Source organism: Hypanus sabinus, chromosome 1, assembly GCF_030144855.1.
Source record: "Hypanus sabinus isolate sHypSab1 chromosome 1, sHypSab1.hap1, whole genome shotgun sequence".
In the NCBI taxonomy this organism is placed as follows: Eukaryota; Metazoa; Chordata; class Chondrichthyes; order Myliobatiformes; family Dasyatidae; genus Hypanus; species Hypanus sabinus.
The window spans coordinates 91647282-91667975 of record NC_082706.1 but is presented as its reverse complement, the minus strand read 5'-3'; the positions used below and the strand labels follow the sequence as shown (position 1 = coordinate 91667975).

Genomic DNA, 20694 nt, shown 5'->3' with positions numbered 1-20694 from the left:
TTTCATACATTGTACTCTGCCAACTTCTTGTCTGTTCATTTAATCAATCTTTCCATCGAATTTAATTAGTGATGGACTTCTATATTATGTTGTACTAGACAATTTTTCCATAGTGGCTGGTATTATTTTTGCATATTTTAGGTACAATATGGGGTAAATAAGAACTATAGAAATTGGAAGTAACTTAAAGGCATAATAAATGGTTTGAAGTCCAGTTTCAAAGATGGCTCACCACTTGAGTGATAGAAAAATATGCATCAAGAAACTCTTATAGGTATCCACTTAAATGCTTTGGGATTATTGATGTGGTGATTAGGGGATCAGTTGTGTGTCTCCTCGCTCATCAGAACTTCTGCTTGTGACTATCATGTCATCCATCCCTACTGATCACCTTTTTATTTCTGTTGCTGCTCACACTTAAGTGAAAGAAGTAGCTTGAAATTAATTATCTGAACTAATGAGTGACCTGTGATGCATATCTGCATAATTTAAAGATAACTTGAGGCCTTAGTTTCTTCAGGTGTTGGACAAATCATTTATGTATTCATAACACCTAATTTATAGGTCTGGGTGAATCTCTATATGTGATGATGAGGTACAGTTTCTTTTGGCTGAGGGTGGTGCATCTGTGGAATTCATTGCCTCAGACACCGTGGAAGCCCAGTCATTATAGCAGAGGTTGATGGGTTCTTCGTTTCGTAAGCATGTTGTGGGTTATGGGGAGTAGGCAGGAAATGGAGTTAACAGAGATAATAAACTGAGAGTTTAGAGGTCTCAAGATGGCACTTTTAGAGTAAACCGCTGTTAGGCTTTGCTCCAAACCTTTTAAGTCTTTTTAACCTACAAACACCCCTTAAATGATCTTTTTATACTTATTCTAAAGGGGTCTAAACATACAGAATTTTTCTTTTTAACTATTTGAACTATTTTCAACTCGCTGAAATGTCTAAAGCAAAAGAATCGAAACAGTCGAAAGAACCGATAACTTTAGAAACAATTATAGAACTTATAGAAGCTTATAGGAGCTTATAGAAGATAAATTTGAAGGACTGGAGAGAAAAATAACCGTAAAGCTCTCTGCGTTTGATGAGCGTTTAAAGTAATTCGAAGAAAAACTTCAAACACTTACACTGGAGAGTTTATTTACTCGATGTAAGTATCTACAGGTGGATTTTCAGTTTTTTCCCCAACTTGTTCTGTCCAAAATTGCAAGTTCATAAATGTATCAGAAACTGTTTTGTACAGTTTTGAAGGGCACATGGATATATGTGAGGAATGTTCCATCCCAAGACCAACACCTACAAGAATTGCTCATTTAATATTCATACTACGTTACAGACCTGACAACTTAGGAATCTGTCTGAAAGGATCCATTTCATTTGTACATCATTACTGGCTTAAACTGCACACAGATACTGCTGCTGCTTGGGAAGACCTTTGGTGTCGGGCAGGGGTTCCCAAGCTTTGGTATGACATGGACCCCTGCCATTAACCGAGGGGTCCATAGAACCCAGGTTGGGATCCGCTGGTGTAGGGAATGACTTATTTTCACTCTGGTTTGTGACCTCTTGGACTAATGAGTTTAGTGAAGGAGCTTCAGATTCATGGCACTTCCACAGTAGGCCATGTCACGACTGATGGGGTAAGCAGGTAGGTATAATGTGAGGCATATCTGTGCTCCCAGATATGGTCCCATACATCTGTGCTTCCAACACCTCCTTCGCCATCTTGAACTCCTCTGAATAGTCATCAGCTAGAGATTACCAATAGAGTCAGAAGAAATGTGTTGTTTTCAAGAGGCTTTGAGCAACCTTTTGAATGTTTTCATCTGTCCACCTGGAAATCTCTTCCTATGAGAGAGCCTGGAATGATGTTATATAGCCTGCCCAGCATTACTTATTTAGAGATACAGTGCAATTACAGGACCTTATGATCTAATGAACCTGTGCCGCTCAATTACACTCTTGTGACCAATTAACCTGCTAATACGTACAGCTTTGGAATATGGGAGGAAATCAGAGCACTTAGAGGGAAACCCCATGCAGTTGAGGGGGGACATACAAGTGTGTTACAGCATAGCTGAGTATAATTACAGTCTCGATATTTGGGATGTTAGTCTGGGAGCCTTCACAGAAGCTGTCACCTCGACATGATTCCTTTTCTTTCAGGTTCAGGTCTCCATGATAAAGATGATGAAACACTGTCCACAGAGGCGGGGCAAAACCATCCATTCTTTCGCCGTTCTGATTCTATGACCTTCCTTGGCTGCATTCCACCAAATCCATTTGAAGTTTCTCTCGCTGAAGCAATTCCTTTGGCAGACCAACCTCACCTGTTACAGGTAAACAATAGCACTGGTCATTTCAGACACCTTCAAGTTTCCTACAGTAGTAGTGATTTTACATTGATGTTGATAATTATGTAAATTGTGTTAGTGTGAACAATATTTGCCAAAATAATTTGTTACTCCAGAGCCTTATTTAGTTCTTTCTTTTCTCTTTATAGCCCAATGCCAGAAAAGAAGATTTATTTGGTCGCCCAAGTCAAGGTCTATATTCATCCTGTTCTGGCCTTGGGAAAGGTATAACTGAAGTAACTGTGGACAGAAACTGCTTAGAGGTAAGACTAAACCAAATACACAAGCAATGATTACTCTGTATATAGTCTTCTCTCATTTTGACGCTTCTTTTCATGTAATATATGCAGATGCTGGAGATGTGAAAGTAAACATAACATTTCAGAAGTATCCACATGAGGTAGCATGGTAGTGTTGCAGTTAGCACAATGCTTTACAGTGCAGTGTAAGATCGGGGTTTGATTCATGCCACTGTCTGTAAGGAGTTTATATGTTCTCTCCATGACAATGTTGTTTCTCCAGATGTTCTGGTTTTCTCCCAAATTTCAAAGATGTATGGGTTAGGATTAGTGAGTTGCAGGCATGCTGTGTTGGTGCTGGATGTGTGGCAACATTTGTAGGCTGCTTAGCACAATTCTCGCTTACTAAATTTGATGCAAATGACATATTTCACTATTTTAATTAACAAGGTATTTTTTAAGAAAAAAGTCTGAGTAAAAACGAATGTGTTTAAATACAGAACAAATTAGAACACTATCATTAGTGCTGCAGTACTATAAAACTGTATTAGTTCCTAATTACTATAGATGGGTGAATTTATCCAATGTACACAATTGGGTAAAATGATCACAGGCACCTAGTGTAGGTAATGGACTGCCTTCATTCCATGCTATTGATGAATGCATCCTCCACATCTTCATTTTCATTGTAACATTCAAGATTGTTGATATCTTCAGATTCTTCAGTTTCTAACTTGAAGTAGTGAAATTGTTTAATTTTTACTCCCAGCTGTTTTTGGCATTTCCAAATCTGAATGCACGAAACCATAGTGAACAAAACAGTTTGGAATTGTCCTCCTGGATATTTCTCGCCAACCACCTCTGACAAAAATCACTGCTTTTTGAACACATACATATACAACTGACGCTATTTAAAACTGTAAGCATGGTGTTGTGTCTAATGGAGCGCACAACTGATGCTATTTAGAACCTGTCTGGCAATGGTCTCTTGTCCCAATTAAGCAGCACAGTATCCCAAATAAGAGAAAAGAATCCTGGTACTTTTCACAATTGTTTTTGTTAGTTTTGTCTCAAATAACTGCTGTCCTAATATGGCCCAGTCAACCACAATCCACTGCATTCAATTAAAATTAAGTTTAAAAGCTTTATTTTTAAGCTGAACATGTCAAGGGTTGCAAAGTAGACCTATTGTGGAGAAGCTTTAAAAGGAAAGTAAGACTATAAGACATTAGGAGCAGAATTAGGCCATTCAGCCCATTGAGTCTGTACATCATTCCATCATGCTGATTTATTTTCCATCTCAACTCCATTCTCTTGCTTTCTTCCTATAACCTTTGATGTCCTCAGTAATTATGAATCTATCAACCTCCACATTAAATGTACCCAATGACTTGATCTCCACAGCTGTCTGGCAATAAATTCCACAGATTCATCACCTTTTGGCTATATACATTCTTCCTCCTCTCTGTTCTCAAGGGACATTTTCCTATTCTGAATCTCTGCCATCTGGTCCTAGATTTTCCAACTATTGGAAACATCTACATGTCCACTATATTTTGGCTTTTCAATGTTTGCTATGGTTCAACAATATTTCCCCCACACCACTTTGATAAACTCCAGTGCCATCAAATACTCCTAATACATTAACCCTTTTATTTCTGGGTTCAATCTGGTAAATGAACTCCTGGACCTCCTCTGATTCCAGCGCATCCTTTCTTAACACCCAAAACTGTTTACAGTAGGCCAAATGCAGTCTGACCAGTGCCTTATGAAGCCTCAGCTTTGCAAAATGCAGAGAATTAAATTAACCCATGTACATTTGTTTATCATAGTAAACACTTTCATAATATTTGAACTTCATGTGCCTTATGTTGTACAGTTTTCTATTCCTGTATGAATTTGCTTTCACTCAATTTTTTACTTGTTCATTTACCACAAGTTGGCTTTTTCTGTGAGATTTGTGGAATAGAACTCTATTCTACAAACCTGACATTAAACATAGATCTGAGTCAGTCAGTTGCTAATATTGGCTGGAGTGCTCCCTTTTCGTTGTAAACGTACAGTCCAGTAAGTGGTCTCCTGCAAGGCTTTTATCAGAAATCACTGCATGTTCGAGTTTCTATTGCAGAAAATGCTGGAAATACCAGGCATTTCAGGGAGTATCAGTGGAAAGTAGAACAGAGTTAACATTTCAATTCAAAGATCCTTTGTCAGACATGAAACATTAAATTCTGTTCCTCTTAACACAGATGCTCTTTGATCTCCTCAGTGTTTGAAGGAGTTACGTTGATTTTAGCATTTTTCAATTGGTTTAGATATATAACAAGGGTTACCAATGGGTTAGGCAAAGGTTGACCCTCCAGATCAAATGGGTCAATCAGTTGCCATCATTTCACGGACAATGTATTTCCTCAGTAAGGGAAATACATCGTCTTTGAATACTCCTTGAACTTTGTGAATTCTATAACCTGACAGCAATGGTGATTGACTTGAATTGTGAGGTTCTCATTACTTGTTTCAGTGCTAACTGTTGATGTCATTTCATTCACTACTTCTAGTTTAGAATAAATTCTCCTATTGTACATGTGAAGGTAGTAATGGCCACAAAGTCCCTCCAGCACAGCAAGTTTGTTAGCCTTCTGTAAGAGCCTCTCAAGTATGCCTTCAGAACACACCCTGTTTCAGAACTGTCTCCTGTGTTTCTTCACATTTCTTTACAGGCATAGAAAACTGGACTCATGACTTAGTCAGTTTACTTCCTTTGTTTCTCAGCCAGGAATCCAGACAATATTTTGTCAAAGTACGTTTCTGAAATGTCTCTGCTGGTTAAATATACACTCAGTAATTGCTTTAATTACAGGAGTGGAACCCAGCGTGGTCTTCTGATGTAGCCCAGCCACTTCAAGGTTCGACATGTTCTGTGTTCAGGGATGCTCTTTTGCACACCACTGCTGTTAACAAGTATTTGTGTTACTGTCACCTTCCTGTCAGCTTGTCTGGCCATTTTCCACTGACCTCTTGAAACAAGGCACTTTTGTCCACAGAACTGCTGCTCACTAGATGTTTATGTTTTGTTTTTTGCACCATTCTGTAAACTCTAGAGACCATTGTGAGTGAAAATTCCAGGAGATCAGTTTTTTGAGATACTCAAACCACCCCATCTGGCACCAACAATCGTTCCATGGTGAAAGTCACATAGATCACATTTTCTCCCCATTCTGCTGGTTGGTCTGAACGACAACTGAATTTCTTGACCATGTCTGCATGCTCTTGTGTATATTGAGTTGATGCCACATAATTGACTGATTAGATATTTGCATTAATAAGCAGATGTCAGTTATACAGCACCCAGTGAAGTGGTCACTATGTATGTACGCTCTAACTTGAATGAAACTCATCTTAAGGAGGAGCAGTTTTCCTTTAATATGAATCAATGACCTGTTTCTTATTCTCCATTCAACTACTGTTCATGGAAGAAGAGTTTGACGAAAAAGTTTGTGAATCCTTTGCAATTACCTGGTTTTCTGCATTAAATACTTATAAAATGTTGTCTGATTTTCTGTCACAATAATAGACAAATACAATCTGCCTAAACTTATAACACACAATTGATTGTACTACCACTTGTAAATACTGAGAACACCATTTAAGCAATGGCAGTCTACATTCAAAAAAAGTATGTGAACCCCTGGGTTAATGCCTTCTACAAAAGCTTTTTAGACAGATGTTCCAATCAATGAGATGAGATTGGAGGTGTGGGTTGTAGAGGTGCGCTCCCCTATAAAAAGGACAGAGTCTGGTTACTGACAGAGCCTGCTCTTCTTAAGAAAGATCTGTACCATGCCTCGATCAAAACACCCTCCAGAGGATCTTAGAAGAAGAATTATAGAGATGTATGCTGCTGGAAAAGGCTATAAATGCATTTCTAAAGACCTGAGCGTTCATCAGTCCACAGTAAGAAATTGTCTACAAGTGGAGGAAACTCAGTACCATTACTATTCTCCTGTCCAAGATCACACTGCTGAAGGAGGTGAAAAAGAATCCAAAGGAAACGGCAAAAGACCTGCAGAAATCTCTGGAATGTACTAAAATCTCTGTTCATGTGTCCACTGTAAGAAAAATACTGAGTGCAAATAGTGTTCATGGAAGGACACGACGGAGCAAATGACTGCTCGCCAAGAAAAGGCTTTGCTGCACGTCTGCAAGTTTGCAAAAGACCACCTGGATGTGCCACAATGCTTCTGGGACAATGTTCTGTGGACAGCTGAAACAAAAATTGAACTTCTTGGTAGAAATACAGATTGCTATGTTTGGAGGAGAAAGGGCACCACACACCAACACCAAAAAACCTCACCCCAACTGTGAAGCATGGTGGAAGGAGCATCATGGTTTGGGGTTGCTTTGCTGCCTCGGCCTGGGCAGCTTGCAAACGTTGAGGGAACAGTGAATTCAAAATTGTATCAAGATATTTTACAGGAGAATGTCAGGTAAGCGGTCCGTCACCTGAAGCTTAAGAGAACTTGGATGATGCAACAAGGCAATGACCCGAAACACAAGAATAAATCAACAACAGAATGGTTTAAAAAGAGGAAAATTCATCTTTTGGAATGGCCAAGTCAGAGACCAGACTTTAACCCAATTGAGATACTGTGCCATGGACCTGAAGAGGACTGTTCGTGCAAGGTATCCCAGAAATATTGATGAACTGAAAGAGTTCAGTATGGAAGAATGTTCTAAACTTCCTCCTTGCTGTTGTGCAAGTCTGATAAGCAGCTCAGGAAATGTTTGGTGGGAGTTACTGTTCAAGGAGGTTCTATCAGTTATAAATACAAGGGTTCACACACTTTTTCTAGCCTGGACTGTGAATGATTATACATGTTTGATAAAGTCATAAAAAGTAAAATTGTTTGTGCTTTATTACTTTAGGCAGATTGGATCTGTCTATTTAGATGACGATCAGTCCACATTTTGAGTAATTAATGCAGAAAAACAGGTAATTGTAAAGGGTTTGCAAACTTTTTCTTGCAACCGTATGTCTTGTTTATTGCCCTCCTGCAAACTCAGGGCTGGCTGTGCAGATCACGTCCTACAAGTGAAACTTTTTTAAGTCTTAGCATTGCCAGTTTACACCAGTATTGTGGTCCATTTCAGGTGCTTCCCACAAAAATGTCTTACTCTTCAAACCTCAAGAATGTTATGAGTATGCAGAATCGACAGAGGAAGACAGCTGATGAGCAAGTGTTACCAGAAGATGAATCTGAAAACTCACGAATAGGACCATCTGCTCAAGACCTTGCAGCACAACTAAAAAGTAGCTTACTGGCTGAGATTGGGCTTACTGAAAGTGAAGGACCGCCACTTACATCATTCAGGTAACTGTTCTTTGCAGTTTTTTCTGTTGTGCAGCTGTATTTCAAATTGTTCAAAACAATGTTAAAAGAAAACTGTCATATTCTTAATTAACATTAGTTCATGCTTCTAGAAATTCATAATTTCTTCATATTTTTAATCTAATCTCAGGCCGCAATGTAGTTTCATGGGAATGGTGATTTCTCATGACATGTTATTAGGGCGTTGGCGATTGTCTTTGGAGCTCTTTGGCAGAGTATTTATGGAAGATGTTGGAGCTGAACCTGGTTCGGTAGGTAAAATACAGCATCATGACACTGATATTAAACTTCTAAAGTTATTGTTTTCAGAATTATTCATATAGCACTTAAACTAAATGTGTGAATTTCTTCAATAGATCTTGACTGAACTTGGTGGGTTTGAAGTGAAAGAGTCAAAATTCCGGAGGGAAATGGAGAAACTAAGAAATGCTCAATCCAGAGATCTAACGCTTGAGGTAAAAAGTGGCTTGATTTCATGATCACTGGCATCCCTTTGTTCTCTTTTAAGTCTTGGGAAGTAATATAGAAGATTATTTCTTGAATAATGTAACTTTGTATGTGAGTGTCTCTGAGCAATAAATGTCAAACCCCATTTCCAAATGCACATTCTCCAGCAAAGTATCTAGTCAGTAATGCTGATGTTTCAACTTGAACAGTGCAGTTAAATTTGGGAGATTAAATTTGAGTTTCCTGGATTATTCAAGTTTTATCGTTAGATCTTGAAGCCTTTAAGTTTATACTGAAATATTGGTAGGTGTCTCAAGTTGAGAAACAGTGAATCAGTGCTTCAAGTTTTCATCTGTGCCTCATCATTTCCTGTATAATTTCTTCCCCTCAGTATTTATTTCAATGTTGTAAATAGTTAAGTGGTTTGGGTACTTTAAATTAACATTGGGGGAAAAAAGATAATTTTAATGTGTGATATTTCAGGTTGATCGCGATCGTGACCTCTTGATTCAACAAACAATGAGGCAACTGAACAATCACTTTGGCCGCAGATGCACCACAACTCCAGTGACAGTACACAGGGTGAAGGTCACTTTCAAAGATGAGCCAGGAGAGGGTAGTGGAGTGGCTCGAAGTTTTTACACTGCAATTGCACAAGCATTTCTGTCCAGTGAAAAATTACCAAATCTGGATTGCATACAGAATGCAAGCAAGGGATTGCAAACTAGTATGTGATTTTTAAATATTTCACAAATATAAATGGTTTTTGTGTGTTCTGGTGCTAAATCATTTCATTTAACAAGATTAAAAAAATCTGACTGTAACAGGATCAGTTAGATTGTTACAAACTAATCCTACATCTGAAATGATGTGAACCTTCATGAGTATATAGATACCTGTAATAGTCTGAAAATTCATTGAACCTTTTCATTGTTAATGAGAACAATCAAATTTAACTATGATTAACCTTTACTGTAAGTACATAATTGTTCAAATTTAATTTCTCATCTTAGAGATTCAAATTATTATGTCAAAGGAGCAGATTACAAAACCATCAGAATATTATATAGAAAGTAAATACTTTGTCAGTTTCTTAAAGAGCATGCGATTAAATCACTGAAAACAAGTTTTCTTTGTTTTATATAACCGTAATGGTTTGCAAAACATCAGGATGTTGGGTAGGAATTTATTCCTACAATGTCAGTTTCAGATGAAGGTTATTTTCATTGTTTTAAAATTTTATTTACTTTTGAGAAACAGTGTGCCGAACAAGCCCCTTCTGACCACCAAGCTGTGCTGCCCAGCATCTCACCAATTTAACCTTGGCTTAATCACAGGACAATTTACAATGACCAATTAACCTACTAACCAGTATGTCTTTGAACTGTGGGTGGAAAATGAAGCACCCATGGGAAACCCATGTGCTTCATGGGAAGGACTTAAAACTGTCTTACAGTGGAGATGGAATTGAACTCCAAACTGATACCATGAGCTGTAATAGTGACACATTAATCACTACGCTACCATTGTGCCTTCTTGTGTATTTTGTCCTTCATATCTATAAGAAGGGACAGTATTGATGATTGGCAATCTTAGATCATAATTTCCTGGTAGTATGTAGATAGAGAGCTGATCTTTTATCTGATTATTTCTGAATTAAAAATATATTTTGTTAATTGATAAATATATTAATATTTATAGATATTTACTGCAAGAAAATTTGAAACCTGGAAATTTTCATTTTTGTGTTGTAACTAATCAATGGTACTGGTTGTTAACAAAATTAATAACATTTACTATAGAAGTTACAACAATAAGTAGTTGTTTATGGTTTAGGTCTAATGCAGCGCCTGAGGAACCGAGAGAGGGAGCGGGAAAGAGAGAGAGAGCGAGAAATGAGGAGAAGTGGTGGAATGAGAGCAGGTTCACGTCGAGATAGAGATCGGTAAGTGAACTTCTTCATGTTTACCCTTGGCTTTTGAAAGCTTCAATATGATATCAACTAATTGAAGACTAGTTTTTATTCAGTTAAACTATTAAAATACCATTGCATTTTGTGTTTGGGAGGAGTTTACATTTGGTCCCACTTTTGAAGAAGAGAGATTGTATAGAAGAATATAGTCCAACCCTGTCGAATTTTATAAACTAATGGAATTCAAATCAAGTTCAATGTTTCAAGAAAATATCCGTTGTTCAAAAATGTTTACAATAAACTGAAAAGGTGTCATTCTGCACTCAGCCACATTATTAGGTACACCTATACGCCTCAGTAAGGCATCTGTCTAAGTCATCTGCAACTAATGTGGCAGCAGCTCAATGCATAAAAGTACGTAGATACAGTTAAGCAGTTCATTTGTTGTTCAGACCAAACATCAGAATGGGCTACTTAACAAAGTGGCCACTGAATGTATGCTAACTATATAACTCCTCTATGTCCATACAGTTAAATCTTGTTCCAATTATTTTGGCTTGGGCTGAACCAGCTCAGTCAGAGCATCTTTCCTGTCTGTTTCCTATTTGTCCTTCAGCCTTATTATTTTTCTTTACTTTCAATATTTTTTATTAATCTTCTACGTAGAAGAGTACAAAGTACAATAAGATATATATTATAAGTAAAAATGGATTAAATATTATCAAATACATTATATTTGGATCACACTTGGAATCTCATTACCCTACATTCATGTAAATCAAATCTTAATATTGAAATGTGATAATTCTGTTGTGCAAAAAAAGAATCTAATCCCACTACCAAGACCGAAGCTGTTTGGTAAAGAAAGAAAAAAGGAAAAAAATTCCTTATTATATAGTGAAATATATTATTAGCCAACATCTGTAATTTAAGAGCAAATCAAAGGTTTTGAAAATAATTCAAAAATGGTCCCTACAATGTTTGAAAGTCTTGACTAGATTCAGAAATTGAACAACGTTATTTTTGACTACAGATTGATTGGTGCATTTTTTTTTGTAGATATTCTAGCTTAGTCACTGAGACAAGTCGAATTGTGATCAAACATAGTAACTGAAGACCTTTTATTTAAATCCTGGAATGATTAGTGCATCAGGGTTTTGGATCATTTGTCAAGCAACATTATAAGACCAGAAATGCTGCTAAGCAGTATTACCTGAGCTGACAGTAGGAACATCAATTTCTCTAATTTCTGGTAATTTCTCTTGTCTCTTCCCCACACCCCCACCCCCACCTTTTTCCATTACCCATTCAGGCTCCCACTAGCCCCTTGTCCTTGCCTGCCTATCACCTATCTGAAGCCTCTCTTCCTTCCCTTCCTCCTTTAGTCCACTCTCCTCTCCTATCATATTCGTCCTTCTTCAAAACTTTACCTCTTCCACCTATCATTTCTCAGCTTCTCACTTCACCCACCCACCTTCTTTTCCCCTCACCTGGTTTCACCTATCCCCACCTTATTCTGGCTCCTTCTTCCTTTCCAGTTCTGATGCAGGGTGTCTGCCCAAAACATTGATTGTTTATTCCCTTCCAGAGATGCTGCCTGACCTGTTGAGTTCCTCCAGTGTTTTGTGTTTGTTGCTAAGCAGTAACATTTTTATATTCAAAAACTCATTTGTACCTTGTTAAGTTGTGCTGATTAGAGGGCTTAGGCTACATCCACACTACACCAGATAAATCCATAATTGAAGCTTTTTCTCTTCATTTTTACCCTTCATCCACACTAAAACGGTGTTTTCGTCCCCCAAAACTGGAGCTTTTCAGAAACGCTCTCCAAAGTGCGTATTTTTGAAAACGCCAGATTGGCTGGATCAGTATGGAAGGGGTAACGGGAGATCTCTGTCAGATGACAGCGCGCTAGTTCATTGTTTTCTTGAACGCAACCTAACAATTTCAGAACAGACGGCAACGAAACTGACACCAGAAGAGTTAGAAGTGTACTCACCAAATACTTTGACTGATAATTTACTGAATAAATAAGAATACTCACTTTGCCATGTTTTCTGTCCTTGCTCGTGTGAAGGTGGTTTACCTATTTAGGCAAGTAATTCTCTGACAATAGATATGTAACAGCCTAATGTAACATTGTATGGAAATACAAGATAATACTGATGCAGGCATGTTTTATACATTTAACAAGGGGCTTTATTAATGCAACAGAGTTTAGTCAGTTTTTCAGTGTTCGTCATCAGCCGGGTCAATCTGTCCGTGAACTCCCTGATGGTTGCCTCCGTACACTGCAGTATTTGTTTTTTTTTTACTTTTAAAAGTTCTCCTGCACAAAAGCCAACAGCTGTTCGTCGTTTTAAGTTTTACTAGTCTGTAACTGCGCAAATGCGCAATTTTACGACGAGATTCAACGCCAAGCATGTCGCTTGTTTTCGGTAGATGTGTCCTGCGCATGCGCAGGAGGAGGAGATTCGCCGAAATCTCCGTTTCAATGTGGATAGAGATATTTTTAAAATTGCATAGTGTGGATGCCTATTGTTTTTACGTGAAACCGGTGTTTTCAAAATTATCCGGTCTGGTATGAACATGACTTTAGTCTGTAGATACCGGAACAAAGTATTTCTTTAATGCTGGAAAAACCATTAAACAGCAGAGTCTGTGAGGTAACTGGTGATCACTGACAACACGCTGCAGATTTCTAGGCTTGAACTACTCATGAAGCTGCAGTCAGTTTCACAGAATAATGACAACAAACATTGACAGTATCAATGTCACTGAAAGTGCAGAATCTGCACCATTATTTATTTCAACATCATATTAAGGATCGTTTCCTCCCCAAACAAATTCCTAAAATGATGTCCTTATACGCAGGGAGTTTGAAAGTAGAAAATAACGAGCTTTCAAGAGATTTCAGGTGATAAACATCCTGTCTCCATCTGTATTGATTTTCTATGTTTTCCCTGTGACCTCGTGGGTTTCCACCAGGTGTTCCAGTTTCAAAGACATACGAGTTGGGTTAATTGGTCACATGGGTTTAATTGTGCTTTGGGAGGCTTTTTGGGCCAAAAGAGCCTATTACCAGGCAGCATCTCTAAGTAAATAGACTTCCATTCACAACACAATAGGGCTTAGAGCTTGTAATGGCACTTCCTAAACAGTTAATTTGCTTTTATATTGTACTATTAAAAATAAAATAGCCATCCTTCTCTGGTCCTGTTTGCCTATTACACTAGCCAGCAGGACCTCAGCAAATAAAATGCTAGCGATGTTGAAGTCTATTACATCGAAGGTTCTACCAGTTCATCTTACTTGATTAGTCATATTACAGGTCTTTCTGTGCTTACACTGGTGGAGTACAATCTCGATTACTTTCAGCAATGTTCTGAGGTCAGGATTAAATAAACTTGGCTCCGTGAGATAACGAATATCAGATCCTAAAGGATATGTTGAAAAGAATTATTTAGCTTTTAATTTAGTATTACTATGCATTGTTTCAAAATGCAGAAGATAGAAGACAAGTTACCACATCTTTTTAAAATATATACTTCATGAGGAAGCTTCCTCTGGAGGCTAAAGAAATTTGTCATGTCCTTGTTCACTCTTACCAGTTTTTATTAATTCACCATCGAAAGCATTCTATCTGTATGCATTATGGGTTGGTATGGCAGCTGCTCTGCACATGACTGCCAGAAACTATCCAGCTCAGCACATCACAGAAACTGGAATCCCTGCTATCGACCCTTTATACTTGATGTCTCAATTGAGCTGCCAGCATATGCAAAGACCCCACCCACTCCAAACATCCTCTCCTCTTTCCTCTCCCATTGGACAGAAGTTACAAAAACCAGTATCATCAGGTTCAAGGACAACTTCTATCCCAGTGTAATTAGACTGTTGAACAAACTAATTTGCATTATTAGACCTCACAGTCTGTCTTATGACCTTCACTTTGTTTACCTGCACTGCATTTTCTTTGTAGCTTTTGTACTTCATTCTGCAGTGTTATTTTACCATGTTCTGTCTCAATACACTGTTATGACTTGATTTTTATGAATGCTATGTAAAACAAGCATTTTATTGTATCTTGGTGCACATGACAATAGAAACCAATATCAATATCGAAGTAAGTGACCTGACCTGGGAATTTCAACAGATTTGGCCATATGATTAGTGCTGGTTGAAAATCCTTCACTTTCACAAATGCATTAATAGAATCTGATCCAACTAATATTATTGATGTAGTGAAGAAATAAGCTTGCACGAATCCTGCTGCAGCTAGTTGTTCTGATGTAATACAATCAGTGATTATTAAAGTCGTATTCTTAATTGTTGTAGGGAATCCAGAAGGCAGCTTTCGATAGATACCAGACCTTTCCGGCCAGCATCAGAAGGAAATCCTAGTGATGATCCAGACCCACTACCAGCTCACCGGCAAGCTCTTGGAGAGCGGCTCTATCCCAGAGTTCAAGCAATGCAGCCAGTAAGTCTGAAAAATAATCTCTTCTGGTCATCATGCATGCAATTTTTCTGTGATGAGTTTATGTAGTTTCTAATAAAATTGTAATGCCTAAATTAAAACTTTGTATTTCAGGCATTTGCAAGTAAAATTACTGGAATGTTGCTAGAATTATCGCCTGCACAGCTCCTGCTGCTTCTAGCTAGTGAAGACTCATTAAGAGCAAGAGTTGACGAGGCCATGGAACTAATAATTGCACATGGAAGGTAAAGTACATTATCCTCCTTGAACCTAAAGCTTTAGAGCCTGATGTAAAAGAAAGTCTCAGCCATTCGGTAAGCATGGTGGAGTGTGAAAAGAGCATTTCAGATCAGTGACTATATGCACAAGTTATGCAACATCTCTACAAATGAAGTCAGACTTGAAGTGTATTGCCAACATTTTCTACAGTTTTTTTTTCATTAAACTTCTAAATCTATAATGCAAACTTAAATATTATATTTATTTTACAGGGAAAATGGTGCTGATAGTATATTGGACTTGGGATTACTTGATTCGTCAGATAAATCTCAGGTAGTGAGATCTTATTTCTTTGAATAAGTCTTTGTATTTGTTTCAGCCTGTAGGATATGCAATTTAAGAGTTCTTTGTAAAGATGTGTTACAAGTCAAATTAACTAGCTATGTTAATATACGTTCAGTTCACCAAAAGATAGCCCTTTAGAAGGAGAACAAAATCAACTTGAGTAATCACACTACTACTGTTACTGGTATTAGTATTACTACAACTTTTTTAATATGACCTCCATGCTCATGGTTCTGCTTTTGTCAGGTTTTTTGCGTTGTAATTCTTCACTTTTAAGGAACTTTAAGCATTTTATTACAGAAGCCAGCAGTTGCTAGTTAAAGTTTGAGTTTCACTTTGTATTACTAGACTGAAGTTTGAATTGTGAATGTCATGGTCTATTCAGTTTCAATGTTCCAGTTTGGCAGAGGAAAATGGAAGAGCAGAGATTGAAGAGTCTACAAATAAATTACATTGCTGCAATGTTCTTAAAAATTGTTGTCTTTTAAATTTGTAGCAGGACACTAGAAAACGACATGGCTCCAGTCGGAGTGTGGTGGACATGGAATTGGATGAGCCAGATGATGGTGATGATAATGCACCATTATTCTATCAACCTGGGAAGCGGGGATTCTACTCACCAAGGCCTGGCAAAAACACAGAAGCACGTCTCAATTGTTTTCGTAATATTGGCAGGTGAATTGAATTGTAAACTTATTTGGCTATGTACTATTCACTTTTCCTAGCTCATACAGAAAATTAAATAACTATCCCTTTGCATTCATTTCAGGATATTGGGCCTTTGCTTACTACAAAATGAACTATGCCCTATAACACTAAATAGACATGTTATTAAAGTTCTGCTAGGAAGGAAAGTAAGTATGTTAATGAATATAGCTTTATGTACATATTGTATAATTGGTACTTGGACTCATTAAAAGTAATGATTATCAATCCTTTCCAGGTGAATTGGCATGACTTTGCTTTCTTTGATCATGTGATGTATGAAAGCTTACGGCAACTGATCCTCGCTTCTCAGAGTCAGGATGCATATGCAGTGTTTGCAGCAATGGATCTTGCTTTTGCTATTGATCTTTGTAAAGAAGAAGGCGGAGGACAGGTATGTTACTTTTTGTGTGAAAGCTCAATTGTAGTTATATTAATGAATGAATATGACATGCATAATATGCATCACTTTAAAAGCCTTAACAGAAATAATAATTCTGTTATACTTTTAATAGCACGCACAAAATGCTGGAGGAGCTCAGCATGTCAGGCAGTATTTATGGGAACGAATAAATAGTTGGTGTTTCTGGCCAAACATCAGCACTGGAATGGAAGGGGGAAGGTTGCAGGATAAGAAAGTGCAGGGGAGGGGAAGGAAGTATAGCAAAAGGTGAAGCCAGATGGGTGGGGGAAGGGGGGTGAAGTAAGAAGCTGGGAAGTGATAGGTAGTAAACGTAAAGGGCTAGAGAAGAAGGAATCTGATAGGAGAGGAGAGTGGACCATGGGAGAAAGGGAAGTAAGTGTTAGGCAGATGAGAAGATAAAAGAGGTCAGAGTGCAAACTTGAAGTAGGGGTGGGAAGGAGGGGAGAAAATTTGATGGAAGTTGGAGAAGTCAGTGTTCGTGCCATGAGGTTGAAGGCGACCTGTTCAGAATACGAGTTGTCGCTCCTCCAGCCTAAGAATGGCCTTTTCATGGCAAAAAAGGGAGGCCATGGACAGACATGTCAGAATGGGAATATGAGTTTAAATAGTTGGTCACAGGGAAATCCTGCTCTTTGCAGATGAAACTTTTAATAACATAACAATTAAATTCATCTGTCAAATATTACAGAAAGTCTTTAAATGGAAAATGTTCACGGTAAATTAACGGATACAACTTTATATATGTAGAGATGCAAAAAAAGTTAATAGTTTGAAGTTGCACAGGTTATTGGGATATTGTGTGTAGGGTTCATAAAGTGTGGCAAAAATTACAAAATAGATTCCAACTTGTTGATACCTATAGGTATTGGAGCAACTTGCTACAGATATCATAGAACTAAAGAATTGGTATTGTTTTATTAAGATCCTAAAATCAAATCAAAGTAAAATTTATTATCAAAATTCATATATGTCACCATACACAATGTATTAATCTGTCCATTCGTTAATTGAGACAGTTGTTTATTTTGGACAATAAGGCACTTCATAGGGAAATGAAACTGATACCCAACAGTTTCTAACTGGCATCAGTTGTGTGCACTTGTGTGGTCATTTGACACTGCACCATACTTAGAGCAAATAGTTTTTAACTAGTGTCAGTTGCATGTGTTTCTATTCAAAAAGCAGTGGTTTTTGTCACTGATACGTAATTGGTGAGATACAAGCAATAAGAGAATTCTGAATCATATTTTTGTTCACTGCAAATTTCAAGCATTGAGGCCTGGAGGTGCCAGAAATGGTTAGGAGTGAAAATGAAATGATCTCACTACTTCAACATGTTAGGAACTGTAAAGAATTTGAAAGAGTTGATTGATAAATTTTGAAAGTTACAATGAAAATGAAGATTTGAAAGATACAATTGTCAAAAGTATTATATGAAGGCTTTCCATTATCTGCACGAGGTGTTTGTGCTGATTTTGTTCATTTTAGTCAAGCAAGAACATGGCAGTATACACTAGATGAATTCCTTTGTGGATAACTATTAGGAACTAATACAGTTTTATAGTACTGTAATAATATTGGTAGTGTTCTACTTTATTCTATATTTCATTTAAATACATAGTTTGGTACTCAGTTAATGATAGTTTGGCTTTTCTATGCCTTTTAACTATTTCCATGAAACTGGCTATTTGGGGCAGCTATTTAATTGGACCTAAATGGGCTGGTCTGAATGTGACCCAGTTAGCTGGAATCCATTGTACTACCTTGAGGTTCAGTTCCTTGCAGGCATTCACCAGAAAATAAAGAAATACAATGCCATAAAACAATACATGAGCAAAGACTGGCAAACAAAATACACATTATAAGTACATGATTATATATAGAGTTGGCCGGGAAGGCAGTTCTGAAGACATGTATAATGTGTAAAAATATTGAAAAGTAGAGTATATCATTCAGCTCTTCCATTCTGCTCTGCCATGCAATAGGATCAGAGCAACCTGCACCTTATCCATACTGTCTTGAATCCATAACTAAGGATCTGGGTGACACACGGGAATGGCCAGCATTTACTGTCCTTAATTGTCTTGGAGAGTAATGATTAGCGTCCATCTCAAATGCATCATTCCTGATGTTTTGATAGTTAGGGAATTCCACAGAGTTGAGTGGTGTGATGTGATATGACATGTAGTTATGGTCTTGTATGCACTTGTCTTCCTGGGCGTTGGAGACTCAGAGTGAGCTTATTGGAGCAACCTAGACAAGTAAATGTCTTCACACAACACACACAAAATGCTGGTGGAACAGAGCAGCCCAGGCAGCACCTATAAGGAGAAGCACTGTCGATGTTTCGGGCCGAGAGCCTTCGTCAGGACTAGTAAATGTTTTTTCAGGTTGTAGTGGAGGGAGTGAATGGTTAAGGGCATGGGTGGGTGTTTGAACTGGATAGTGGCAAGTCTTTTGAGTATTGAAGCTGCATTTGGTCAAACAAGGATATCTCATCAATCTCCTGACAATCCATGCAGATTGTGGAAATACAGTAGGGTATCAGATAAATTACTGCCTTCAACATGCTCAGTTACTGATCTGCTTTTGTGGTTGCCATGTGTGTGTGTGTGACTGGCTTCTGGTCAGTTTGATCCCAGATTGTGGATGAAAGAGTAGATTATGTTTTGCTACTAACTGCCACTGGTAGGGTGATAACCTTCTGTGATGGGTTCAGCACAGGGAACAAACAGCACTGATGCTTTCACATCAGCCATGCCCAAATAAGGTTAATATCCTGGAGTATGCAAGCACTGAGTGCTTCATTTTCTGAGAGCAGTTGTGATTAGAAAATAATGTTGTATCTTGTCGCCCACATCTCACTTAATTGAAAATCCTGATTAAAGCTGCTGAAGATGGTTGGGAAATAGGTCTCTTGAGAAATGCTTGAAGCAGTAGCCCAGTTCTGGAATTGTTACCCTCCAACAACTACAGTCACCTGTATGCAAGATATAATTCCTAGTTAATTTTCTTGATGCTTTTTGACTTCAGTTTCCCCAGATAAGGTGGTGCACTAACGTAGCTATTTGTGTAACATTTTACAGTGCCTGGGATCAAGCTTCAGTTCCCGCTGTTGTTGTCTTATATTGAATTTGTTCTCTCCGTGACCACCTGGGTTTTCTTCAGCTACTTCAATTTCTTCCCACATTCTGAAGAAATACAGATTAGGGATAGTGAGTTGAAGACTTACTGTGTTTGCCCTGGAATTGTGGTGACTTTTGCAGGTTGCCCTCAGTACATCCTCTGAATATGTTAGTCATTGATGCAGGCAATGCATTTCAATATTCGTTAATATTGAATATCTGTGTTTCAATATTCATATGACAAGTAAAGCTCATCTTTAAAATCTTTGGATATCCTTAGTGATATGCTCAGGCAAATGCTGTCTAAAGCCAAGGCCAAACAACAATACACACACAATGCTGGTGGAACACAGCAGGCCAGGCAGCATCTCCCTATAGATGCTGCCTGGCCTGCTGTGTTCCACCAGCGTTGTGTGTGTGTGTTGTTTAGATTTCCAGCATCTGCAGATTTCCTCGTGTAAAGCCAAGGCCAGTTGCTTTTACCTCCCCTTTTTGGTTTTTCAGCACTAATCTGCTTATGGACCAAAGTTCCAATAAAATCTAGAGCTAAGTAGTCCTGATAAAACTCAAAGATGAGTAAGTGTTGCTTGATGGTCTTGCTGATTAATTGGCTGCTGATGGAATAAAATGAGAGGTATATTGCCATATTGGGGTTATCTTGCTAATAATGATTTTTCACTTATCATTTTTCATTTTGTGGGTAGATGCCAGTGGAACAGTTAGAATGGAGTTGCAGCTTGTTTCAGTTCTTTTCTTCAATCTTGCTGCAAGAATGTATCTGATCCCATAGTCTCAGCTCTCTTCACTGCTGTCACTAGTGGATTGATGAAGCTGACAGAAATTGCCAAAAGAAACCAGGGTGGACCACCTGCTCAATAACTCAGGCTGAAGGTGGTTCCAAGCCATTTGCATGCTGCACCCTATTGTTGCCGAGAATAAATATACTCATGGCATCCTTTTTTTTAGCCAGTAATTTTGTTTGTATGTTGATTTTCACAACTTAGTGAAGCAGGAATGCAGAGGGATCTGATTGTGGGATTACTTGGCTATTT

The 20694-nt window shown here is 38.0% G+C and overlaps 1 protein-coding gene across 10 annotated transcripts in view; it reads left to right on the top strand.

Annotated features, from left to right (window-relative positions):
* Window positions 1-20694, top strand: part of ubr5 (ubiquitin protein ligase E3 component n-recognin 5) — a 186750-nt gene that overhangs the window by 152289 nt on the left and 13767 nt on the right. For 7 of the 10 annotated variants that reach the window (XM_059972068.1, XM_059972059.1, XM_059972040.1 and 4 more), the window contains 13 exons: window positions 2169-2341; window positions 2506-2619; window positions 7747-7967; window positions 8116-8236; window positions 8342-8440; window positions 8916-9159; window positions 10254-10377; window positions 14683-14827; window positions 14939-15069; window positions 15316-15376; window positions 15885-16063; window positions 16158-16242; window positions 16332-16487. In XM_059972068.1, the coding sequence (XP_059828051.1) occupies window positions 2169-2341; window positions 2506-2619; window positions 7747-7967; window positions 8116-8236; window positions 8342-8440; window positions 8916-9159; window positions 10254-10377; window positions 14683-14827; window positions 14939-15069; window positions 15316-15376; window positions 15885-16063; window positions 16158-16242; window positions 16332-16487 (1853 nt within the window). The remainder of the gene's footprint in view (window positions 1-2168; window positions 2342-2505; window positions 2620-7746; window positions 7968-8115; window positions 8237-8341; window positions 8441-8915; window positions 9160-10253; window positions 10378-14682; window positions 14828-14938; window positions 15070-15315; window positions 15377-15884; window positions 16064-16157; window positions 16243-16331; window positions 16488-20694) is intronic. The other 3 variants (XM_059972101.1, XM_059972097.1, XM_059972032.1) reach the window with 1 other exon arrangement.